Source organism: Chelonia mydas, chromosome 20 (genome assembly GCF_015237465.2).
Source record: "Chelonia mydas isolate rCheMyd1 chromosome 20, rCheMyd1.pri.v2, whole genome shotgun sequence".
NCBI classification, from domain to species: domain Eukaryota; kingdom Metazoa; phylum Chordata; order Testudines; family Cheloniidae; genus Chelonia; species Chelonia mydas.
In genome coordinates this window covers 756,482-783,576 of record NC_051260.2, presented here as the reverse complement: position 1 = coordinate 783,576, position 27,095 = coordinate 756,482, and the positions used below count along the sequence as shown (strand labels likewise).

Sequence of the window (27,095 nt, the reverse complement as noted above, 5' to 3'; positions counted from 1 at the left end):
ATGCATTACACAGATTTTAAACAAGGTAATTAAATATGAACGCTAAAGTTTAGGGACAGGGTTTTCAAAGAGCTATGGGCAGCTGGGCACCCAGGACTGGATTTCAAGTGTCCAAGGGCCAGATTTTTAGAAGTAGTTAGGCGCCCAAAGCCCTAAATGATTTAGGACAATTCTCATTGAGAAGCAATGAGAACAGTGCTTCTAACTTCCCAAATCTCCTTTGAAAATCCCATCCTAGTACGGCTACGATCCATTTGCTAGTGAACTGGGAGAATGTAGCCTGCAACATTCCATACACATCAGTTGCTTAATTTTAAGTGGTGCAAAATGAACCACAAATAATGAATTTGTCTTTTTAAAACAGAAGTTATATTTTTGTTTACATATGACACCGCAGTCCAGCAAGCCTACACGAATACCCGGTGTCAGGCATGACACATGCAGAGTAGAGAGACAGTTACTAATGGGGTACATTCAATGAAAGGAGAACAGGCTACATGGAATCACCTCTAAGCCTGTGCCACCGCTAAGCTCTATGAAAGCCACTGGAGAAGAAAGACATTCTTTACTTTTAATAAAGTCCAACACTTACCCTGCATCTGAGCTGTTACCACAGAGCAAAGGATCAAGGGCCCCAGGGATTACGTAAAAGTTTGCTGAAAAAAAAATGTTAAAACACGTATGTATGCACACTGCACACTTAATGGACTCAGCATATTACAAAACTACAGAAGCCTTAACAGAGCAGTCATCTAGGTTCTTCCTGGAAGTTAATACAGCCGTTTGAGCGCAAATACAAATGAATCGCTGGCACACTGGAGCAAGTTAATTCAAGAGTGGGGAGGCAAGGGAGAAGCTGCGAAGAGCTGGACCCTGATTCTCCACTACCTTGCGCTTTGTGTTGTCACTTACACCTGTGTAAGCCCTACTAGCCTGTTTTCCTGCTTTGCACAAGTACAAAAGGAGATACAAGGCAGCAAAAAAATCAGGCACCCAGTCACTTCAAGTGGAAATATGGTGAGTGAGAACCAAGCGAAAACCAAATAACGGAGCTCAGGAGTCAGGTCGATGCTTTCATCTGCGGAGCCAACAGCATTCACAGACATTTCCTCGCTGTTCCCGCTCACCATGTTTACACCTTGTTTTTATTCGGGGACACGTTTTTGCTCTTGTTAATGTTTGGGGAATAGGCTGCTCTTTGAGCTAGTACCTGTATCTACATGGCATTTGGGCACAGACACAAGTATTTAGGGTTCATTATCCCCATTTGTATAAAAGTCAACCAGTCAGGATGAAGAACTGATATCAGGTAATAAAGGTTGCCAGTTGCACACCATGAATAGAGAAAAGAAAAGGAGTACTTGTGGCACCTTCGAGACTAACCAGTTTATTTGAGCATAAGCTATGCGCAAATAAACTGGTTAGTCTCAAAGGTGCCACAAGTACTCCTTTTCTTTTTGCGAATACAGACTAACACGGCTGCTACTCTGAAACCTGTCATGAATAGAGAATAATCAAATAGCTCCTAGGTTGCAATTAATTTGCATGAACTGTTAGAGTGATTGAAAATAAATAAGTAGGAAAGGAAAGGACACCAGGCCTAGTTTTACAACTAAACTATTAGTTACAAATGGTTCAACATGCTCCGTAGGTCTCTTTGCACATATCTTTTCCAAATGCTTGGTCTTTTTCTAAATCAATGCTGACTGACACACAAAGATAAGGCTTTATGAGACAGGAGGCCAGGATGCAAGAATGGCAGTTGGAAGAGGATGCTGGACATAGATATAATGGGAAAGTGGGGGTCAGGTCAAGGCTTAATACAAAGAAAGCATGTACAGCTCAGTGGAGGATAGAGAGAAGCTTATTGTGCCCCACGCCCTGATGCTGGGAGCCTCCCTGCTATAGAACTAGGATTTAAGAATCAAATACATGAGCCACTTTCTCAATCCCTAAAGCCCTCTCTCCAGAGTTGTATGCAATCTTGGCTGACCACTCATGAATAACACTTGATAAGACACAGCCAGAGAGAAGGAATCCCTGAAGCAAGGAAGTAGCTTTCAAAAACTCTACATTTAAAACTAAACAGACTGGGCTGTAAAAAGCTTTGTTTGTGAGCTCGGAGGCACAGAACTCACTGTGGGTTGGACAAACAAGTTGCAAACCTGGGCCAAGTATCAAGTGAGCCTTGAACCATGGGCCACAGGGTAGGGTTTGTCCTTGAAACCAGATGATGTAGTGATAATTGGGGCCTAGTAGGCCTACTCCATTTGTGAGCCCAACTGTGGGAAAGGAGATAAAAGTTTATAAGGTGTGACAATCTATAACAATAAATATAGATGGGGAAAAGTGCAAAAGGTAGAGACAGGCTGAATTAGTCTAAACAAAAAGGCCAACTGATCTAATTCAAGGACTGTGTTAAGATCATGCCGATAAACAAGAAAAGTGAGGGACTGGAAATCAATGAACCAAAGGTGGATTGTCAGAAATTAGACCTAATCTGTAGACAAAATAATGAGAGGATAGGTTATTCTGCTCATCATTCCCTTTTTGGGTCCTTTTGGGGGGCGAGGAGGCAAAAGTGAACACAATTGCTGACTAAAAGAAGTGAGCTTCACTATCATGGCTGCCACCCGCAACATTTCCTGGGACCCCTGGCTTTACTGGGACATCATTTGGTCTTTGTCATCCTGATCCTCAAATTTTGAAATTTACTGAAATTTAATGATGTGTTGCCATGGTACTAAGCAGGTTGAGGTCTCTGTATACCAGTAAAACTGCTTAACATTGGACAGTGGCAGGGTCATTTAACACCTTTAAATCTTTGGAACCATTTATTCATTCCATTGAAATTAATACAATGGTGAAACTTGGTGATTTAAACTAATTTTTTCTCTGGAGTTTTTGGTTCCACTTTTCCTGGAAAAGAACCAGCACTATGGAACACTAACACAACCATCCTCTGATGTAATTAAAACATGGTTGGTGCTCACAGCACACTCCAGGGTCAAGGACGACACACTCTCCAGTACCACTTACACTCAAGGCAGAATTGTGTTTTAGCTACTTTGTGGAGGTGGACAGGACCACCATTTTGTGGGGTTCGAATTGCAAAGCAAAAGTCACATTGATCTAAACAAAATAACATAGGTTGAGCACAGATCTACAGAGCTTTGCACAGGCCTCTCCAGATCTGCAACGTTATAACAAGGACTGGCCAGTCCAGTGGACAGTGGTTATTTTAGGAACAGCACTCACCATGCTGAAATGGACAAAGCCATGATTTTCCAAAGTGAATCTGGATGCCCAATTTAAGACACCTTAAAGAGACCCAATTTCCAGAAAGTGCTGAGAAACCAGGGCCTTTAAGGTGCCTGAAGTTGGGCACCCAAAATCTCAAGTCATTTTGAAAATCTTGGCCAACAACATTTCGTCAAGTAAAAAGGAAACAGACTTTAGGGAGCATTGCTGCAGAAATACCTACAGACATTGTTGGTGTATTCTTGCCAGTCAAACCCCCTGGTGCCATTCTCTAGTAAGCTCTTATTGAAGTTAATTGGCCATATTACACACTTGTTCCTCAAATTGCCCATAAACAGCTGCAGGCCGATTAAAGCAAAGACACTGAGGCAAAACACTGTCAAAATCATTACATCTGACAGTTTCTTCACAGACTGAATTAGGGCGCCCACAATGGTCTTCAAGCCTGCAGAGAGAAAACAGGGCTAGAAATAACTTTTATATAATTATCACACAGACAATACATTGCACATTACATCTATAACATAGTGGCAAAAGGTCATTGCTTAAGGACAGCCAGGTCCATGGAAAATCGAAGATGCACTGGATCTATTCAGGTTTTCCCCTACCGTACATTGATTAAAGCAAAAAGTATAATGGGGTGGGGGAGGGAAGCTGAGCCAAATGAATCCTGGGTATAACTCCACTGACTTCAGTGAAGGAAAAGGAATAAATCTGACCCAGTGTCTTAAAACAAATTAAAATACACCGGACCCTTGCTAGAACGCGCGTCTATCTAGCACGAATTCGCATATAATGCGGTCGCGGCCATGGATCCCAAATTTAATTACTTTAATTGCAGTTCATTCTAACGCAGACCCTGCGTTAACGCGGTACCGGGCATGGATCCCAAATCCCGCGTTCTAGCAGGGGTCCGGTGTATTAAAAGGTCACCATTCAAAATCTTTGTTCTCTAGTGACAGCGCATATATAGGAGCCTCTGAGATGAATGTTAGGGCTTGTCTGCACACGGATGTTACACCCAGTTAAATCAGTGCAAAATCTAACTTAGTTAAACTGATGCAAACCCCTATGTGGACAGTCTTACCTGGGTTTAAACCCTGTTCATATGGTGCAAGCTACACAGATATAAGCCAGGTTTAAAAGGATATCAGATTGTCCACATACACAGTCGCATTTGTTTAAACTGGTTTAAAACACACACCTTTAGTTAAACCTGTGTAAATTTCCATTTTAGACTGGCCTTTACTCTTTCAATCTGGCATAAGAGGATTCCACGAAAAGTGTTAGGATTTTCTCCAGTATAAACTGCCTCTTTGGGACTCTATAAACTTGGAGCCAAAGCTGCACAAGACAGTTAAGAACATAGGAATGGCTATACTGGGTCAGACCAACGGTCCATCTAACTAGCCCAGTATCCTGTCTTCCAACAGTGGCCAAAGCCAGGTGCCCCAGTGATCCATCCCGTCACCCATTCCCAACTTCTGGCAAACAGAGGCTAGGGACGCCATTGATGGACCTATCCTCCATGAACTTATTTAGTTCTTTTTTGAACCCTGTCTTGGCCTTCACAACATCCTCTGGCAAGGAGTTCCACAGGTTGATTGTGCATTGTGTGAAAAAAAAATACTTCCATTTGTTTGTTTTAAACCTACTGCCTATTAATTTCATTTGGTGACCCCTAGTTTTTGGGTTATGAGGAGGAGTAAATGTCACTTCCTTATTTACTTTCTCCACACCACTCATGATTTTATAGACCTCTATCATATACCCCCTTAGTCATCTCTTTTCAAAGCTGAAAAGTCCCACTCTTATTAAACTCTCCTCAGATGGCAGCCATTCCATACCCCAATCATTTTTGTTGCCCTTTTCTGAACCTTTTCCAATTCCAGTATATCTTTTTTGAGATGAGGTGACCACATCTGCACGCAGTATTCAAAAGGTGGGCGTACCATGTATTTATATTGAGGCAATATGATATTTTCTGCCTTATTATCTATCCCTTTCTTAATGATCCCCAACATTGTTTGCTTTTTTGACTGCCGTTGCGCATTGAGTGGATGTTTTCAGAGAACTATCCACAATGACTCCAATATCTCTTTCTTGAGTAGTAACAGCTAATTTAGACCCCATCATTTTATATGTATCGTTGGGATTGTTTTCCAATGTACATCACTTTGCATTTATCAACACTGAATTTCATCTGCCATTTTGTTGCCCAGTCACCCGGTTTTGAGAGATCCTTTTGTAGCTCTTTGCAGTCTGCTTTGGACTTAATTATCTTGAGTAGTTTTGTATCATCTGAAAAAAGGGGTTAAACAGTGAGGTGGCAACATTTGCAGATCAAATTATTAATAATATGTTCCTCAGATTTGTCACCTAAAAAGATTGGCTCAGGTTTGGGAATCTCCCTCACATCCTCAGCCGTGAAGACCGATGCAAAGAATTCATTTAATTTCTCTGCAATGGCCTTATCGTCTTTCAGTGATCCTTTAGCATTTTGATCATCCAGTAGCTCCACTAGTTGTTTAGCAGGCTTCCTACTTCTGATGTACTGAAAATTTTTTTGCTATTAAGTCTTTGGCTAGTTGTTCTTCAAATTCAGTTGATGTATGTGGTTTAATACGAACGACAGTACATGTCTTAGGCAAGAAATAAAAGGGATCTTCCAAGCTCAGTCTGATCTGCCCAGGTACCATCCTTCAATTCAGTGGACAATTTGCATGAGCAAGGAATGCAGAATAACACCTTCAATCAGACCTACATGAAAGGTATGCAGAACCCAGTCAGAAGTCAACAGGAATTTAGAGTGTAGAAGAAAAACAAGGGTAGACCCTTAAAAAACAAACAACTCTAACGTCCAGCGGGATTGTTCTGCATTTATAGCATGAAGGGAGGAAAAGCAGACAAGAGCTTTGCTGCACGTGGATTTCAGACAGAATTTCTAAGGGTGGCCATAAGTGACTCTGGAAAATAATCCTGGGATGTTCCCTCCCATGGCAACTTCCAACTCAACCCTGCTCCGTTTACAAAGGCCAAAACGGTTTTCCCACCACAAAACTGCCAGGCCCCACAAACTCAAGCACCACTTCAGTAAATTAAAATAAAAGCCACCTTCATCCTGCTTACTGACTGACTAAGAAAGAGAAGCAACATTTTCACCACAACAAAATCCCTCACCTCTCCCTCGAGCTCTAAGCCCCATGTCCACGAGACACAACAGAGACCATCAAATGTTTCTGCCAATATTAGATCTCAGTTTCAGCTAGAAATTCGTGCTTAGCCCTCCACCTCCTTATTCATATTATAAACAGTACTGATAACTTTTAAAAGCATCCATGAACACAAAGTTACTCCCTTTGTCTGTTCTGTCTCACTTCTTCTGCTTCGGCAAATCAGACCCTTTCATGCCTTGCAAAATTCTACTCACACAGCAACTACTTTTTGGTCTTTGACAAACAAATAAAATGTTGTTAGTTTCTCATCCTCCTCCTCATCCTGTCGGAGCTGGGCAAGCAGGTTGTGCGTACAGGCTGGTCAGCTTTCCCATAAGAGTTCAGCACGGGTGCCCCTACATCCTTTCCAGAGCAAGTGGGGAAGATGTGTCACAAAACATTTGCCATACCAGATCATGTCACAGGTGGATTTAGTCTGGTGTCCCATCACTAGCTCTGGCCTTGACTGCATAGTATTCCATAGAAAAGTTATCTAGGCCCCTACTGCTATTGGACACTCCTGAACCATCTCCAAACTTCGTCCTCCAAAATATTTTTCCAGATAAGAAATGTAGTTTACCTTTCTTTACTCTCTGCCCAGGGAATTGGATCATATGCAACTTCTGAAAAGAAATCCCTACCTAACCTTTTAGAGATCCGATAAGAGAGACTCCTATGAGACTGGCATCCTTCCTTTTAACATATTTACTGAAGTGCTTTTTCCATCAGCCACAATGATAACTTATCCCTTTAATTCATATTCAGAAGGAGGCATTTAATGAGTCATTAAATGTTGTGCTTTATGAATCTCTTACTCCCTTAATCTACTGTTAGCTGTGAGCACTTTTGATACACTTTATTATTCCCAGACCATGTATGGATTTCCATCCCTTGCCTCCCAAAACCTCACCACATCCATCAGTGCTTCCACACAATTGTAATTGATATTAACTTCCCCCTCATCACTGCTTTAGCTACCTCCCAAGAGGGCTTTAGGTTTAAAAACTCCAGAAATGTTAGCCTTGTTAAGCCCAAGCAGTCATTCCAGGCTTAAGATGCTTCCTCAGACCACCACCAGCCTTCTATAACAACCTCTTGGGCAATCAACCCCTCTTATGCTTGTCTATAGGCACTAGTTCTGAAGTAGAGAGAGAGTGTGCAACTGTTCCAGCAGTAAATATTTCAGCTAGGATTGGATCAGACCCAAAGCTCTGGCTCAGATCACCACACCAGCCTTCAACTGTCAGCTGTCAGACCCTCCTAGGTTACCAGCAGCTTCATCCAAAGCCCACCGAAGTCAATTAAAAGATTCCCATTGATTCTAATGAACTTTGCATCAGGGTCCAGATCAGAAGTCTTTGCACCTAGTCACTGTTCTCTGCCTAGATATTACATGCAAGTATTTATATATTTCCATGCATTCTTTGTTTTGACAGAATTAGCTGGTTGCTTCCGATCCATCTTTATTGTATGATCTATGTGTTGCAGAATGCTCAGACCTAGAATACATAGCTAAATTGGTCTTTGGTGTGATGGTTCTTGAGACCACATTGTAAGTCTGGAGTAATTCATTTCCACAATGAGATCAGAAGGAGCTGAAGTTTGTCTGCATCTTCAACCAAGTGGTCAACACTGTAATTGGCAGAAGTGGCCAAGCACGAAGTTAAGGTCGCAGTCTCCCCTAAATGCCTGGTTTCAAATCCCACTCCTAGTATTATGACTGCTTTGACTGGGTGAAATCCTTATGGCCTGTGTAATGCATGAAGTCGGATTAGATCATCATAACGGTCCCTTCATGGCCTTAAAATCTGAATAAATGGCACTCATTTTTAGAGCCATACAATGCAGACTTCTGGACCTGCCCCAAAATCCAGCAATCAGCAAAAACTTGTGAAGCAAGATTAGACGTGGTGATTTTTATTTTTAAATTTCTGGGCAAAGTGAAGCCAGCTTGTAGTGCAACCTCATTGGAGCTCACAGGCGTAGGCCAGGCCAGTAATTGGATGGGAGAATTCTACAGAAAATCAGATTGCTATGGGAAGTGTTGATGATTCGGTGGGAGTTCCTCCTATCTGCATCACTACTTAACTGATGACCGGGACTGATGCTACTGAAGGTGCCGCCTTTTGGATGAAGTGTAAAATTGAGGCCTCCCGCCACTTTTGGTTGCTAAAGATTGCATGGCATTTTTATCCTCCAATGGCTGCTTGACAACCCTCTTCTGTGAAATAGGACTGGTGAGTTTCTTTGGTGAGCATCACAACTGGTATCATAAGAACATAAGACATCCTTGATGGATGTCTCAGTAGGGAGCCCAAAGATTAAATGAGCTGTGAAGAATCGGTCCTCCAGGACAGGGATTATGCACATTGGTCCAAAACCTCATGTGGAAACTAGCACTGATCATGCTGCTCCTGTTCTGTGGACACAGTGCTTCAGTTGCCAGGGCCAACTTTTTCTAGTCACCAGCTGGAAAGTCACATGAAAAATTTAAGCATTAAAACCTCTCAGTCCAGAAATGCTTGTTCATCAGGAAAAAGCCTCATACTGCAGCTTGCTCCCTCTAAGCAACGAGGATGTTTCCACTTCAACTTATAATCAACTTGCCTCAAATGTTTTCATACCATTAAACTGCAAGTGGGCTGGAGCTGAGTCATACGATCCTCTCCTTCCTCCAGGACTTTTTTAGACCACATAGATTTACATGGCCCTTCTGCAGATCTCAGTGGTAAATAATGCAACAAAGCTGAAAGATTTATCAAGCCATGTACGTGTGTGTCCACATTCAGGGAGAGCTCGATGCAGTTGCTTCTGTGCATGGTACATTCCAGGGCAGAAAACGCTCTAGGGGGAAAATTTTCCAGTGACAAAAATGTTTCTTTGGCAACCTACAGTTTGTGTCCATTTGTTTTCCAAATGTCTTCCTTTTGGATGTGCTGTATGGACAATCTGCTCAATGGCCAGACTCTACGATGCAGTATTTTACTGTATCTCAGAATTATAGATAGGTTATTGTGTATGTTACTAGTAGTGGCATCTAGAGGCCCCAGCTGAGAGTGGAGCCCCACTGGGGTAGATGCTGTGTCTATGCAGAATAAGAGGCAACCCCTGTCCTGGAGAGTTAATCTAAATGGCCATCTAAATGGACAAGACAAATGAAGACTGAAGATGCTCATCTGGGAAATGAGGCACAAAGACAGTAAACAGCTTGCCTAGGGTTACACAAGGAGTCTGTGGCAGAGTGGGGAACTGAATGCAGATCTCCTGAATCGCAGCCCAGTGCCTTAACCGCAAGCTTGCCCTTCCTGATCAACTGGCTGGAATCAGTGAGAGCTCTCAGCCCCGTCTAGCACCCCATATCTGGAACTTGCAACTACACTTGGAGCTACACTCCAGGTGCACCTATGTTTTTGTAACCAGTTCATTACACTTATTTGACTCAGCTGCAACAAGCATGGCTGAGCCATGTCTACACAGCAGCTCTTTTCAGCATTTTGTGCATCTCCACCATTCATGCCACCTGCTGTAACCATGGCTGCTGTCACAGCATACCGGAAAAATCTGAGCAGTTATCCCATGGTGTCTCAGTAGGTGACGCCCATAAAGCAACACCAGTAGCACATAGGGCAATCAATTCTAGAGTGTCTTGCACCACAAAGAGCTAGGAGCCAGAATGGCCAACCTAGTTACCCAGACAAGTTTATGGCATCCTGTTTATGTTGCAGAAAAAATTGCAGGATGCGAATCAGATGTTAAAAGGAGACTTTTTTACCTTTCATCAAACACAAACAAAAACAAAAATGAGATTTTTTTTTTTTTTGGCCATAAAAATTTGTTAGCTGAAAACTGGAAAAGCTTTGTTTTTTCAGCAGCCCCCTCAAAAAAAGTTGGATGAATTTTTTTTTTTAAATCATCAACATTTTTCATAGAGGGGACACGAAAAAAAACCACCAAAACCATTTTCTTGACCAGTTGCACTGGCTACAAACATAGAAGTTTTGTACTGGGATGTTTTATGTTGACCCAGAACTGAACCTGAATTTCTGTAGGTTTCTGAGAGCTGGATTTATGTCCCAACCCTTCTACATTTTGGAATTAAAAAAAAAACAAACCCAAAACATTAAGTTTACAAGAGAAAGTCATGTAAATTATGCATTTTCAAGAATTACCAGATCCACTGACACGTAACATCCTCTCAAAGCCTTTTTACTATTTCAGTTATATAATGTAAGTGCCAGCATGTGACATGACAATGGAGTCTTGACTTTCTAAAAAGTGAGTTTGCAAATAGGGAAACTGGGGAGGAAAACAAATGGTAAAAACATTGACCAAAACACATTTGAACCATCCATAATTTATCACATGTCAAACAAAAATGTGAAGCAAGTTGAATTACATAAGCAGGAATCAAGAATAAGCTGGGATACTACATCATGCAATATAACTGCAAGGCTCAGCAGAGCAGATTTAGTTTCTGATTTTCACGCTTTGTGACATTCAAGAGGGCTTCTACTTAGATTGATCCTTGCAATTATCAGATAAATTTTAAAGTTTAGCTCTACTTTGCACCTTGCCATGGTTCATGCCATGTCTTAGACCTTGAATGGACCATGCAACTAAAGAACAGTCTGAATCAGTGGCAATTCATCTGTAGAGAAATGCTAAAATGAAGGCATTTCATTATCAAGGCTGTGTTATTTAGTACACACCAGTTATCTATCTGAATTAAGCACTTTGAGTAACTAAACAAAAATCTAGGCTTGAATATAAATATCAGACGAAAAATGCAAAAGAGAGGAGCCAGTGATCTTTTGGGAACCTGTGCCTGATTCTCATTTATTCTAAGGTCTCTTTACACCGTTCCATCAGTATAAAAGCGTCTTACCCCCTCGAAGCACCCCTTACATTGCCAGGCTGATGTAAAGGGGCCTTAGGGTAGCAGGCACATGAAACTGTAAAATAAAACCAATAAAGGAAGTTCCAGGTAGGAATAAAATGTTTTTTTTTAAACTCAGAGCTTTTAATCAACGCCAAAGTTCTTGTCAATTTCCAAGTAGCTTTATTGCTATTCATTTTTCCAGACACAACTGGAAATTTTTACACCCTGCTCCCTTCAGCCCTCTAAGTTGTTGTTTGCTAATCTTCAGTGCCTCTAGGCTCCCATTCTCTATTGCTCTGACAGTGTGCAATCATTATTCCTGCTGTGCACTGGTGTAAAGAACTGTATGAGACACCATGGAAAATTAGGCTCTTAAAAACATTAATAATTGTATCACTGAAAGATTTGGTCACTTGGGGGCTTGGAATATCGTTCTGATTCCTCACTGTTGCTTTGCTTTACCAATTCATAGTTAAAAGGAATGTCCTGGTTCAGATATCAATGGGTTGCAATTGTCTTGGAAACTAAGTTTTCAGGGTGATGCGGGCTTAGTTTCCATTTGCGATGGACTCAACATGTGTTTCTTCACACAATTTGTCAAGTCAGATAATGTGACCCTGGCTCTATACAACAGGATGCAGAGTGAGTTCTGTGCTTAATTCACCAACTATTAAAAGTTGCCTGTGAGATGTTCAGCTGTCTGCCTTCCCAGCCTAAAGCAGAACCACACTATCGGTCTACTGATACTAGGGATATTTTCAAACTGGTTAGAATAGTATTGTAGATCTGGTTTTAGGTGACCTGACCCATTTTTACTGAGCTGCTTTCAAGACTACTCCATTTCATTAAAAAAGGGACCTGCCTTCCTTAAGTCAGCTCTGCACTATGGCTCACACTGTTTTAAAATTGGTTCCGCTAAATTGGTTTTTAAATTTCCCCAGTATAGATAGGCCCCAGGAGACAACTCACAGCACCACTACTTTCCTCTTTCAGAATTTAAGAGATGCAGCGTGCACTGCCACTTGCCCCTCAGTTTGTGTGCGCATATGCACCTGCATGTCAGTGAAAGGTGGCAGATTGACAGCCCTGCAGAAGAGTCCTTTCTCTAGTCGCAGGACAATATATGCACACCATGTAAGCCCTCTAGCCTGCATGTCTGGAGGAATCACCTCTAGATGTGAAGGATTAAGCTCACTCCCCTGGCACTATTTGGTATTTGGCCTCTTTGCTGAGGTTTCCAGTGCCTGGGGCCACTTGGCAGTTGCTGTGTCATTGCATGTGTGATGCGCTCTCTTCCCCAGCAGGAACTGCACTAAGACCAACAACTCATTTAGCACAGGTCACCAAGCCATCTTACGATGGTCATATTTGGGAATTACTGCTAGCATAGACTAGAATTGAGCTGGTGAAGTAGAGGTGAGTGTCTCTATATCCTATTAGTGATCCACTAAGCCATGCAAACCCTGCACCTCACCTGAAACTTTATCCAGCAGCATGTCTCCAGTCCTGCATACTTTTCATCTAAACACCCACTGCTCATCTGAAGAGGCCAATTCTAATTATTTACAAAAGGTTTATTTAACATCTGTCATAATGATAAAATGGTTCTCTCAAGGTCATTGTGACACTGGAATTCCCATCCCACTGCATGCACTGAAGAAACAAGAGAAAACATTTAGATTTTAACATATTCAAATACATTACCTTGAGAAAAGTACACTTCTACCCTGTGTGTACAGTAAGCCACCAAGTAATACACTAGCTCTCTGCCCCACAACTAGCGCTTCCAAGCTTACCCTAAAGACAATCAACCAGTAGGTTAATTATTCCATTTCTTGCTAGTGATGGGACCAGAAGGCAGGGGGTTGTTTTGCAAAGCCTCTACTGGGCCCCAGCGCTGCACAATCAGGGGAGATTCTGATCTAGGCTCTAATTTAAGTCAGTGACCAAAGCTCCGCCCATTTCCAATTCTAGCCTTCGCATTCAATGCATTCAATACTGTAACAGCCACCCTCACTTTGCTGCAAACTGGCTATGCTGAACTTAACAATGCGGGGTGGGATGGAACTTAGATTCTCCTGGCTCCAAAAGCACACTTGAGCTAGAGAGGAATCTCTGTTAGCAGTTAGGAGCATGGGGCCTAGGATATGCAGCTGAACAGCTCCACATCTTTTCATGCGAGGTCAATGGCAAGTTTACACACTAACTAGGCAGTTGATTACACTATTTCACTCTGCTATACTGATGAATGTGAAGCAAATCCTGAAGCAGTTTCAGCATACTTCTTCTTTTACCAAGGCGGTGTAAGAACTGCAGTGCACTGACAGCATCACAACTGCTCTCCAAGCAGTGCATCATCATCAACGATAATCAGATAGTTCTTCCTCCTTATGTGTGTATCTTAAGCTGTGCAGCCAACCATCCGACAAGGCTAAGTAAGAGCATTCTAATTAAGGAGCAATTCTCTATCATTCAGTGCAAGAAAAGCAGGTGGTATTTAAAAGCATCATGCAGCAGGTAGGGTTTATAAATATGGTAGGCTTGGCAGTCTGGAGGGAGGGAAAAGGCATCTGCCTCCTAGAACACTGTAGTTTGTTTTTTTGCAAACATACATGCAATAGCACACTGAGAAAATAGCAGGATGTTGCTGGACATCGTTTACTTAACAAGTAAAGATGGCGCTATTGCTCATTCCAGAGCAGAGCTACATTTTGGAGAGATGGAGAAAGAGGTAGGCTGGGCTTGACATCACTAAAAATACACAACCTGAGGTAACAATTTTACGTCACTTCTCCCCTGAACCCTGGAATAGACCAACTCATGCTCCAAGGCAATCTGTATTTTCAGTGCACTTAAAGCCTTCAAAAATATCCCCTCAGTACATTGTCAGAAAAAAACAACATAAAAACACTCCGCACTTTCCACCCCCAAAGCACTATACAAACTATCAACTTGCTAAACCTAATATCTGGGAAGCAAGTGAGCAAATCTCACTCCCATTTTCCAGATCAGAAGACAAAACAAAGGAGGTTAAGACCAAAACTCTCCCCCCAGTGGCTTCTGATTTTGGGTGCCCAACTTCAGATGTGCTGAGCACCCAAAACTCTAACATGAAGTCCCTGGAAGATAAAGTTGCTCGGCACCCCTGAAAACCAGGCTCTACTTAGGTGTCTAAAGTTGGGTGTCCACAAATTCACATACTCAAAAATAGAGGCCACACATATGATCAGCATGGTGAGCAAAACGCAAGAACTTCTGGCGCCTCATCACATGCTTCGTCCACTAAGCCAGAAAGCCACAGTGAAGGAAGCTCCATTACTTGGCACTTTAAAAACCAGACTGGACAATATACTAGATACAGTATTGCCGAAGGCTTCTCTGCACTGGCTGCAGGGCGTAGTGGATGGGCTAGGTGATCCAATAGGCCTCATTTTTACAATTGGATAAAGTTAAAAGTACTGTATGCCCTGACACAGTAGGGTTCATAACCCTCCCAGAATGACTGGTTCTTTATTTAAAAAAATCCCCGTTAGTGTAACTCCGAAAGTTCCTGAAGTGAACTGGATGACTCCTGGAGCAAGGCACTACTCAGCCTGAGTAAGAATGGCAGTAGCTGGCCCTTTATTTGTTTTGAATTATACTTCAGGGTTTTCACACAGAGGCTAGATATTGATAGACATGCACTTAAGAGGATGGTATACAATTATCAGTATTCATCCAACTGTCTTACATTATTTTTTTTAAATCACTGTTGATTCATACAGACTGCAAAGCCCATCAAAAATGTCCCAGTGCCATTTTTGAAAGGTAAGTGGTGAGAGAAGGGGGGGGAGGAAAGAGAAAGAGGGAGACATACACAAGATAAGCATTAATGCTTAAAAGACTCCTCACCTGGAATAACAGAGATAGTTTTCAAAGCTCGGAGAACTCTGAAAGTTCTCAATGCTGAGACATTCCCAAGGTCCACAAACTCTGTGACATATCTGTAATGAGGGAGGTCATACACAAAAAACACAATGACAAAACACACACCAATAAAACAACTACAGACAAAGCAATACATCACTCACAGAGGCCTGTACCCAACAGCTAACACCAACCGGAGGCCGCCTTACCTGGAATTACAGAAATAGTTTTCAAAGCTCTCAGAACCCTGAAAGTGCGCAGAGCTGAAACATTGCCTAGGTTTACAAACTCTGTTATATACCTGCAGAATTAAACCAGAGTTAATGGCACCATTGGGGTCACCTTCCTTTTAATATAATCGTTTGTAGGAAACAGATTTTAATTTAAAATGCTTTAGAACTGGCATTGAGAGAGACAGAGAAGGATACAAAGCCAAAACCAGTTTAAAAAGGTCTCAACAACAGCATGTTTTGCTCTTTGAGCTTTCCCAAATTTGGAGTCTAATGTTTTAATACTGTATGGACCCGTGCAAAGCAATTTAAAAAAGTTACTTGGCAAAAGAAACCAGGTATGTTCGGAGAGACTGTTTCCTCAGTTCAATGGGGTATGTTGTCAATCAGAGCTACTTCACTTTCCTTCCTGTTTTTAATCGTCATCAACATTTGCAGTTATGCAGCACCTAAGTGCCACACAGACATTAGTTCAGTAATGTCTTCTTCGCCACCTCTCTGTGAGGCACAGTTAAGTATTATCACCATTTTACAGATGGCCAGACTTGGGGCACAGAGAGGTTAAATGAATCAGTATCAAAGCCAGGAACAGATTCATGTTAATCAGTATCAAACCCAGGAATAGAACCCAAGGGTCCTGGCTCCCAGACCCCCTATTGTAACCACTAAACAAACTGCCTCTGAAAATAATTCTGCTGTTTTGGGAAAGTCTGACATTTCGTAGCTTTCCAGGCACTACAGGTCAAATTCACCAGTGTGCAGAAGAACTAGCTAGACATCACCTAAGCCTCGTGAGTGGGATTTAAATGATCCCCAGGCCTTGGTGAATTTGGGACAAATCCTCCTGATATGACAGCAGTACAACCCCACTGATGGTAAGGTGATTGTATGGCTATAACATGAGTGAGCCCACAATGCTTGGTACTGATGCTTTTGAGAACCTGACAGTCTTTTCAATGTTGATATTGCATTGCTTGTTAACTTACCATCCAGCTGCACAACAAATGATATTGGATGGGATTTTCAAAAGGAGCCTAGAGGAGTTAGGTTCCCAATTCACAATAAATTGCATCTAACTCCTTTAGGCGCCTATGAAAATCTCAGGTGTTGACTAGTTGAATTTAAGGCCTCATTTGCATTTCTTGAACAATGCATCTTTTAATAAACAATATATAGAAAGGACAACTAGTGAAAGTGCTGGCACCCAAAAAACCCAATGCCCTAAGCCTCTGCACTGGGGCCTGATATTTCAGAAAAGCGGAACACGCACAACTCCAGCGACATGCAAGTCCCCTGGACCCTTGAAAATCAGACCCCCACGCCTTCAGTCAATCATCTCTCTGATTTCAGTAGCCAGTGTTGGCCCTGGGAGCCCAGAACATGGACAGGTGTAAAATGTGTCAAAGCAAATATGGAAGGGAAACAATTATTCCTCTCCCAGGCGTTGGTCAGATTGTCAATGACATATTTCCATTGACGATAGCAGGGGTTGTAAGAGTGCATTAGAACAGGCCAAGAGGTGAAACACATTTTTATAAGATACAAGGTGCCAAACGTTTAGAATTCATCTCTAATTAGGAAAATGAATTTAGTAGTCTACATGTTGTAAGACACCTGGGCACTTCACTGCTTATTAGACTTGGAAGATAAGTGGATTCAGCAAAAGGGGAAAAGAATGAGCTAGACAAAATAAAATACTGTAAGGTGGACTTCCTTTTTTGGGATTCTGAATCTTTAGCTGCAAAAGGTTAATATCTACCCGTTAACCCACAAGTATCCAAAATGCAGCCCAAGAAATCCTAACATGCAAACCAAAGCCATGGAGGGAGTCAGTGGTGGAGCCAGGATTTAGAAATTCCTAGTTCCCATCCCCGAGCTCAGCTCACCAGAACATGCCAACTTTCTGGCATAGGGGCAAAGCTAGAATGCTGGACACTAATTACAAAACCCTACCTCACCATAGGTAAGTGGCCCCCAAACCGTGGGGGGTGCAGAGGGTGCATCACCCAGCCTTGCTCTGCCCCTAGCCGCAGCTCCACCCCGCCCCTCCTCTGCCCTCATTCCCTCTCCACCCTCAGTCCAGCTCCACTTCTAGCCCCAGCTCTGCCCCCATCCCCAGCTCTGCCCCCAGCTCTGCCTTCAGCCCAAGCTCCTCTGCTGAGGAAGCCTTGGCTGTGCAGCAATGGAGCACGGGCGCAAACAGATTCCATTACTGGCAAGGGCAGGGGCGCAACAAGAAAAGTTTGGGCACTGCTGCCATAGGTGCATGTTCAGAAAGCTGTGATTTGCCCAAAACATGTCCAAGTCAAAGCCGCTGTAAGCAGATGCAGCTCCACTAATTTTAGCGGAGTTACATTTAGCTCTGTCTTTATCTCAGGACTGCACTGAAAATAAGAGACAGAATCTAGACTTTGATCTTTTTGCTGTCCACTTTAAAGATTTCCTTGACTTTTTCTTTTTTCCTATGCACCTGTCTCACAAGAAGATTCAACCCCCTCCCACATTTCATATACACACACAGAATCGGTAACAGGAATAACCTGTAAATGCAACTTACGCCATCATGATGACACTGAAATCTAGCCAGTTCCATGGATCACGAAGGAAAGTAAAACCATCTATGCAGAAACCTCTTGCAATAATTTTCACAAGTGATTCAAATGTATAAATACCAGTGAATGTGTACCTGTTAAAAGGGAAGTCGAAAACAGAACTCTGCTAAGAACAATGTGGTAAAAATATAATTTCAGTCATGAAAAAAATCTTTTCAAATATATTAGCCTTAAGAAATCAAGAGGTTATAAAACCCCTACCCTACCCCCACTGACTTAAACGGAAGCAAGAGTAGGCTTATTGAATAAATGAAACAAAATTCTGCAAGAATTTGAGGGAAAAAAACTTCTGAAGTATTTAAAAAGAGAAAGATAAAAAAAAATGCTACTTACTCCACATTCTTCGACCATTCAGGTGGGTTACTAAAAGTCATGAATACACAGTTGGTCAAAATAGTGCACATAATGATCATGCTAAATAATGTAGGGTGAAGTCAAGGAAGAAAGGGACACGCTAAATTGGCTATTTACTTCAGTATGAAAACATCTTTGTAAAATTCACTGCAATATAGAGACAATTCTAATGAGAATAATTTCCAGCCGCGATCTATTCACTATCAGCTAGATAGGACAAGAGCCAAGACAACATCCAGCAGTCACAGGAGATGGAGAAAAGAGACATTTTTTCATATAATTTTTTTCCATTTAACTATCTCATTGGTTTCCCCACAATTCTCTGATCTCTTGGACACGACGGGGCTGATTCTCCATTGCATTCTGATTGGTAGCAGTTTATATACGCTTTATACCTGTGCAGATGACTGCATGAGGGACAGAGCAAGAGTGAACGGAGAGATGTTGCTCTCCCAAGGGCAGTGCGCACACGCACAGGGAGCACAGAGTTTTCACCTTAGTTAATATTTATGGCAAGTTAACACAGTTCTGTCCTGCCTCCAGGCACTGACCAGAAGAAGGTGCACATGTGCTTCATGTTCTGCAACCAAACAAAAATACTGCCTCATCTCCTTAACAGACATTTTATGGCTTAGAACTAATCATGAAGGCTGTAGAATTGTAACGTACATTGAATAGACTCAGACTAAGGTCAGCAGAGACCATCATGACCATCTAGTTGGACCTCCTGCACATTACAGGCCAGAGAAACTCACCGACCCGCTCCTGTAAATAAAACAGAGTCCCAGTCTCGTACTTCACAACAATTTACATTCATCCTTTAAGTGAAACTTCCCCCCAGACAATTCCATCGACATTCAGGAATAGCAACACAATCTGCTGGTAAATGAAATGAGTGAGCAGCATCGTATTACATCACTTGTCAGTCAGAAATCTGGCTAGGATTTCAGTTTGGGGGTTTTTCCAACTGCATGAAACATGGGGTGCATTTGATATGATATGCATAACTGCAAAGTGAATCCTACTGGACAGGTAGAGTCTAGCATCTTAGGAGCCAAATTTTCATTTTTTCTCCTGATTTTGTGCATTCAGCTGAAGGAGGAAGGTATGCCCACCTTGCACCAGCTGCTGTCATCAAGTGACCAGCTGTCCAATCCGTTGGCATGAGTCCCCTGATATGTTTGCTCACCTTTGCAGGGGCAATCAATTGTATGAGCAAAAAGCGAACAAGTCTCAAATGTGTTACTCAAAAAATGAAAGGTGTTTTTGTCATAGGCAGCACATGGTTTTTATACTGTTTTTCTTCTACAAGAAACGGGGGGAAAAAATCCCTATGGCTCTTAAACTGCCCCTTTCAAACTCCATCATGTATAATCTGGTTCAGACAACTTGCAACTCACTCTTAACATCCACTGAAATGACCCATTGCCAAAGTAACATGAACTCATACATGCAGGGTGGGATTTTCAGAAATGGTCAGCATTAACTTAATTCTGCTTCCACCGAAGGCAACAGTAAAACTCCCAGTGTCTTCAAAGGGGACAGAGTTATGCCTTGATTTCAAATGCTGATGCATTTTTGAGAATCCTACCATATAACAATTTTACCAGGACCCTTCTAGGATTTACAGCCTACTGGACAGAATCTAAAAATAACCACAAGAATTCCATTTGCAACATCAATATGTCAATCTTGTATTTTCTAAAGATTCCTTCATACATAATTTCTTCTTAAAAGTGAAGGGTTACCTGGTGCTGGATGCATGTGTTATATTCAAGGGAACTGAAAGAAAGATGAAGCACAGCTTATCGCTACAATTATGATTACAGCTTCATCAAACCGAAACATAACTTTTCTCTCTATATGCTTCCAAACTGCCAGTCCTATAGATGGATGGATGGATGGGCGGACGGATGGATGGAGATACACACACAGATTAGAATATTTTAGACACAAACTTAAATTTGAGAATTTCTTAAGTAAATATGTTTTATTATTTATAAGGTCACAGGATTTTAATGTGAATATACTTATATTTATACGTAAATGAATTCTGTATATTTTTAAAATGCAGTTACCATCAAAAGTAAATGTGTAAGTAAACAGACACCTTCTTACTAATAGTCTGATCCTTTTTCGTATTCAGGGTCATATATGCAGGGTCTGAAGACAAAAATAAGCATGTATTACTCTTTACTGTTAAGAGTGATTCAGGAGCAACACAGCTGCAGCAGATAGAGATAGATTCTATTTTGGCTCAGGCATCAACAGAATTGCTAACCAAGAACCTGATCCACAGCCACTGGGAACTGTTTTCATCAGCTTCAATTACCTTGGGATCAGGCTTCAGTTCTACCTGCAAAATCTTTGCTTCAAAATGGTCAGATGCATACCCCGCAATTGCACCTTAGTCCATCTGTGAGAGCTACTTTTACCAGCAACAAGACATAACCTAGAAAGAACCCAGTTCAACTCCCAGATCAAGTTTCCAGCACTAGCAGCTAGAAAACACACATTTTATTTGTAAGCCAAGCCAATTTGATATGGAAGCTTTTGAGATACCACAGACTTGGGACTCCACAAGGTCTATTTTACAGAGTAGAAAACTAGGAATTGCCAGACTAGATAGAGCCATCTCATCCAGTATCTTCTCTCTTACAACACAAGCATCGGATGCTTCAGAGAAAGTGGATCATTATGGAATAAACCTGCCCATAGAGGGAGGTTTGAGAGACACCAATAGACTTAAAGATGAATAGGAACATAATTATAAGTAAAGCACAGTTGGCTGCACCTCCGGCTCATAATTTATTTAATGGTTTCACCAGCTAGATAAACCTTTACTCCTCTTGTAAAGCATAGCTGTAGACTATTTCTTTTCCCATATTTACTGGTCCTTGGGTACTGGAAGAATGGATGTGCATATACACAGTGTAGCGTGGATCTTTGTAAATGAAATGTTACTGGATGTGCCATGCCTATAGGAACTATAATTACTTATTCATAAACAAAATAATTACTACTGTATACACTTGGAGCCCAATCCATTGGGATCCCCTTCACTGACCTCGCTGAGTGTTGGATCGTGTCCTACATAAATAAGTTTTGAGTAGTAAGTAGTAGGAGAAGTCATTGATTTTTTTCAAGCAGTAAACAGCAGCAGCACAGAAGTCAATTATTAATAAAAAAGGATATGAATGTATCAAAATCTTAATAGCTATTCTCCTAAGAAGATTAAAAGGAGTTAAAATGTACAAGGCAGGTGTGGCACTAAATCGGAAGAGTGTTTTCCCTCTGTTTAGTACTACAAAGGTCTGCAGAGAAAGAGAAAGAGAGAGAGAGTTAATGCATGAAAAATCAAAATATGAAACATATGTACAGGAAAAAATGGAACAACTTTCAAGGCAAGAATGTAAAAGTCACACAAGAATTACATTTCCTGGTGTTTTTAAGAAGAACAGTGTTTAAGAAGTCCCCCCCGCCCCCATGGTAGAATGTGCATGCCAGAGTATCCTTATTACTGGTATTACGGTATCATCTAGAGGCCAAACAAAGATCAGAGCCCCTTGTGCTAAGCACTATATAAACAGAAGAGAGTCACTGGCCCCAAGAGTTTACAATCTAAACAGCCAAGACAGACAGAGTGGGAAAAAGGAAGTATTACTATCCCCCTTCTTAAAAACGGGGAACCAAGGCCCAGAGATGCTAAGTGACTTGCCCAAGGTCATACAGGAAGTCAGTGGCAGAGCCAGCAGCTGAACCCAGACCACAAGACCTAGTTCAGCACCTTAACCTAAGACTATCCTTCATCTCAAATATGGCAGACACAGGGTTTCATAGATCTCTGACTCCCTCCCAGTTCTGCTAATTACATTGCCACCCTGCATCGTTTTGTGCAAGAGCACACTTCATCATCTGCAAAGGAGGAGGGAAAAGTGACATAAGCAGAAAAAAATATATCCCGAAGCTCAGCCCTGGCAGAACTGAGCAGAGCCAGGTGTCCAGCCCAGACATGCAAGCTGCTCCCCGAGAGCGCTGAGCGCACTGCATAATGCTGCACATACCCGAGCCATGACCATGTACTGCCATTACCTCCTCCTCCCCAGTTAGATATTTGTAAAAATGTATTGGGAAGGGCCAGGCAGGGCTTCTCTCCTTGCACTTATACAAGCTGTGTAATACACTAGATAAGTAAATACCCACTGGGGAAAAACAGGTTTTTCCTACTCAGACCTCACCTCCCAAAATATAAATCACCCATTTCATCAACCTACCAGAGCCTGTGTGACCTCCCTCATCAGACCGACCCTGCACAGCCTCCTTAGTCAAACCGATCCATCCCTCCTCCCCATCCCCCCCACCAGAGAGTGCATGGTGGCCTACCTCATCAGACAGACACTCCCCTCTCCCCCCATGTGTGGGGCCTCCCTTGTCAGACTGACCTCTCTCCTCCCCCTCACACGTGGCCCCTCTTGTCCCACCTGGAGTTGTGAAAACCTTATTCCCCGAGCTCTGCTCCCTTGAAGGGTAAGGAACAAAGCCCAACAGTTGACCTGACAACTGCAGAAGCTATAAAAAATTACAATCCAGGCCCATCCAAGTATATAAAGCATGCCCCTCCCCTGTAAAGGGAAAAAATCCCTCATGACAACTACTGAAGATGCACTGTCCATCAGTCTAGTGTATGTGGATGAGACCATTCAGGAGCAACATTGCTTGTCCCTTCCATCACAACAGGAGCCAGAGCAAGAGTGATGAGTTAAAAGGCAGCAGTGTGATTACAGCCAGCATCAAGCAAGAATGTCTCAGGACTCAGGGATCCTTGTTTTACTCAATTCACAATTAGCTATTGGCCACTCAAGAAAGTCTCTCTTGCACAAACAGCGAGGAAGGAACCAACTCCACAGCTAAAAGGCTTACAGAAGGAGCAGTATATATAAAAGGGGGAATTTCTGATTAAATAAACACAAGAGGGAGGGGTCACCTGTGGTAATGAGTTATGATAAACAGATAAACCACAACTGGCCCTCTTGTTGACACCTCAGCAGAGAAGCGAAGGATAGACAGGGCTATGAGAAGGTGGTGGTTCTGTTGGGCCTAAGTTCCCGCACGCTGGCCATGCAGTAGAGAGAACCTTTTAGTGCCACTGCTAGGGTGACCAGATGTCCCGATTTTATAGGGACAGTCCTGATATGTGGGGCTTTGTCTTATCTAGGCGCCCGTTACCCCTCACCCCGTCACAATTTTTCACACTTGCTGTCTGGTCACCCTAGCCGCTGCCCATGCTAGGGCTCTTCTGTGCATGGAGGATTTCCATCACCAGAGCTCTCACTGCAGCACAAAAGCCACACAATTCCCCAGCATCACCACGATAAAAAAAATAAAAAATAAAAAGCTGAACTGTTTGAGCTGTACAACCTGCAGGAAGCCTTCATGCCTGCTGTTTACCGGCTTCATATCTAGACAAGGTTGCTTTACAAAGGTATATGCAACGTAACATTCATATGGGATACACTGAATGCAACAGCCCCATCCCGCAGAGGGCCCGTTAACGAGCCCAATTACAGAAAAGCCAGTGGACTCAACAGGATCCATGTTGAGTCTCCACACAGCAATGCAGTGCCTGCTTTCTCCCTCCACAGATGTGCTGAGTACTCATTGGCTATTGCTGTAGATCTGGGCCTAGATCAGGGGTGGGAAAACTACGGCCCACAAGCCATTTTAAGCTGGCCCTCGAGCTCCCACTGTGGAGCATGGTCAGGGGCTTGCCACGCTCAGACGCTCCTGCACCCCACACCCCTTATCCCCAGCCCCATCCCAGAGCCTGCACCCTTTTCTGCACCCCAACCCCCTGTCCCAGCCCTGATCCCACTCCCGCCCTCCGAACCCCTCTGTCCCAGCCCAGAGCACTCTCCTAACACCCCAAACTCTCATCCCCAGCCCCACCCCAGAGCCCGCACCCCCAGCCAGAGCCTGAAGAGGTGAAGCTCAGAAAGGTGAGCAGACAGGTCAATTCTGCAGCGACTGATGCACTGTAAGACAGCAGTGGAAGGATTACTTGCACTGGATTACTAGTTTAACTCTAGATGATTCACAGGTGCTGCAGTTATGAACTGCATTGAGTTCAAAGTCCAGAGAGCCATCAATGAAGGAGTATGTGCACGCATGTGGCAACCACCAAAATAAGAGAGTTAAACCAGTCCAACTTCTGTATGTGGACCAGACCTTAGAGCGCTAGGATTAGCTCCCATTAGAGTCAACAAGCAAGATTATCATTGGCTTCAACAGGAGTTGGGTAAGGCCCATAATATGTGAACACTTTTACTCTCATACACTAGCACAAAGAAAAACTCTCCAGTCTAAACAGACTTGTTCACACCAACACTGGGAATCTGTGTGGGCAGTGACAGGTATGAGCTGCTAAGATGTTGGAGAGGTTCTTCCCCATGGACCTGGAGCAGGTGAGGCAGCAGTTGAGACTATTCACAGTTGACAAGACTCCAGGCCTAGGGGAATTGTATACTCAAATCCTGCAGGAAGTAGGACAGAGGAAAGCCATAAGGGTCAGGTTTACACAGAAAACTAGAAAGCTCCAATAATTAACAACGAAGAAAGGGAGGATCTTGCCAACTTCAAAAGAGAAGCTGCTAGTCTGACCCCAGTTGTGGGGGAGAGATATTGGAAGCACTGATTGGGAACAAGATTACAATACATTCAGAAATGTATAATTAAGTGAGGAACAGTCCACAGGGATTCGGCAAGCAGAGGATCACACGCCACATCCTTGCTAATATTCTTTTAAGATGTTATTGCCCTGGTAGATAAGTGGAAGTGGAGGGAGGGGAGAAAAAAACCAAGTGGATCATAATTTATTTGGGTTTCATTATTGGTTAATAGGCTGTGCTGTTCACTGTACCAACAGTGAGTTGTACTCAACAGCGCAAGCCAAATACAAGCTAGAAATTACAGCCTAGAAGGAAGCACAGTACAATCCAGGAGAAGAAAGAACAGGAAAATGTTTCCAGGAGATTGTTAATCAAGCAACATGTGGGGACCACATAAAACAGGGTCGTACAATTTAACTCAAGCTCAGCCTTTGCCAAATATGGATCTACGTTCCCCCAGTGTGTATCACTTACCAGATTGTTCTTCCAGCTCAGTAAAGTAACAATGCACCAGTTTACACTGTCTCTGTCACAAGAAGGGACAGTTCGTTTGTTTCATTTAAACCTACTAAAAGTAAAGTTAAGATTCTTCAGCAATCCCCCCAGGATTCTTGGATTAAGTAAATTTCTCTCCAAGATGAGCCACATGGCCCCTGCTCCTTGGCCTCAGACTACCTTGCAATGCACCCAGAAAAGTACAGCTATTGTCCCTTGTCAAGTGTTCTTGGAGCCATGTTAAACAGATGAACATTTTTAACTACTGGCAAAGAGCCCAAGCTGCAGAATTCAGATGTTCAGGTACACGGCGGTTTTGTTCTGGGCTCTCCCTTAAGAGTGTTTATTGTCAGTCATGATTCAAATGTACACAGCATTCTAACGGGGCACAATCTAGGATAACCCATTGCCTGAAAAGCGGACAATCCAACACAAAGAATGTAAAATGTATCTATGGGCTGCAGACCACATACAAACCATCACTGTGAGACTCACGTGTATTCAACTGGAGAGGTGAGTCCAGAACACAGTCCTTCAATAGCAAAACACACTGGCTCCTCCCACTCAAGTGAAAGGAAGGGAACAGCCAGTATGCACTGAAGAGTTTAAACTCTCATGCACCATATCTTCTTACAGGCATCAGGAAAGGTTTCTTATGGTACATTACAGACCAAATGCAGCAGAACCCATGCATTAGAATGAAACTCACCCCCTACAGAGGGCCAGCACAAGGCCTATAAACTGCCTAAAACCCCCTAAACACTCCCTCTTCAGTATTTAACCTACCCTTTGGCCCAGCCCTTAGCCTCACGGAGCCCAACACAACAGAATCCATAAGGGCCCTCTGCCAAGACGGATGTTGTTTCCCAGCAATAATTTCTCTTAAGGAATTCGCCATTTCACTAGTGCAACAAAATATTTTAGCTCCTTTGGCTAAATTAGACCATAGAGCAGTAAATTAGTTAAGAGGAGAAATCAAAACTGGATTGTGGTTTAGTCCCCAGGGGAAAGCATCTGTTAGCACAACAGCTAATGAACGTGCATCTCCCAGCAAAAGGCACTTTAAAAGTACCGTGGATGACTCTTGACAAATCACAGCATCAAGTATTAATAAATAGCTTGTCCTGGCATATGAGAGAGTTTTGAAAGGCCATTTTTTTTTTTCCCATTTCTAAGACGCAGGGGGAGGGAGGGCTTAAGTTGGGAGATTCAGCCCCATCCCGACGCTGAGAACTTGCCTGCCACACTACAGCCAACTTTACAGGGTTTTAAACCATTCTCTTGTCTTTTCTTACTGTCACGAGCGCAGGCCCCTGTGTGGGAGATCTGTCACAAAGTTCACAGCCAGCAGAGAGGCAATAGGGAAGGCATTACAATCTACAGGCTGCATACCATTGACAATAATTCTATCCATTGCCAGATATGCCTCATTTGCAAAGGCCCAGCCCATTCAGCTGCAATCTGATGGACTTCTCATT

General features: G+C 42.7%; 1 protein-coding gene across 9 annotated transcripts in view; it reads right to left on the bottom strand.

Moving 5' to 3' along the window:
* The window catches only part of SCN8A (sodium voltage-gated channel alpha subunit 8), a 114,956-nt gene that overhangs the window by 51,070 nt on the left and 36,791 nt on the right, over positions 1-27,095 (bottom strand). For 2 of the 9 annotated variants that reach the window (XM_043533198.1, XM_043533201.1), the window contains exons 1-5: positions 18,437-19,272; positions 18,049-18,177; positions 15,247-15,338; positions 3,485-3,706; positions 593-656 (exon numbers count right to left, since the gene is read on the bottom strand). In XM_043533198.1, the coding sequence (XP_043389133.1) occupies positions 593-656; positions 3,485-3,706; positions 15,247-15,338; positions 18,049-18,177; positions 18,437-18,516 (587 nt within the window). In that variant the 5' untranslated portion in view covers positions 18,517-19,272. Of the gene's footprint in view, positions 1-592; positions 657-3,484; positions 3,707-15,246; positions 15,339-15,470; positions 15,563-18,048; positions 18,178-18,436; positions 19,273-21,652; positions 21,772-27,095 lie in introns of those variants that run through there. The other 7 variants (XM_037884003.2, XM_043533203.1, XM_043533200.1 and 4 more) reach the window with 5 other exon arrangements.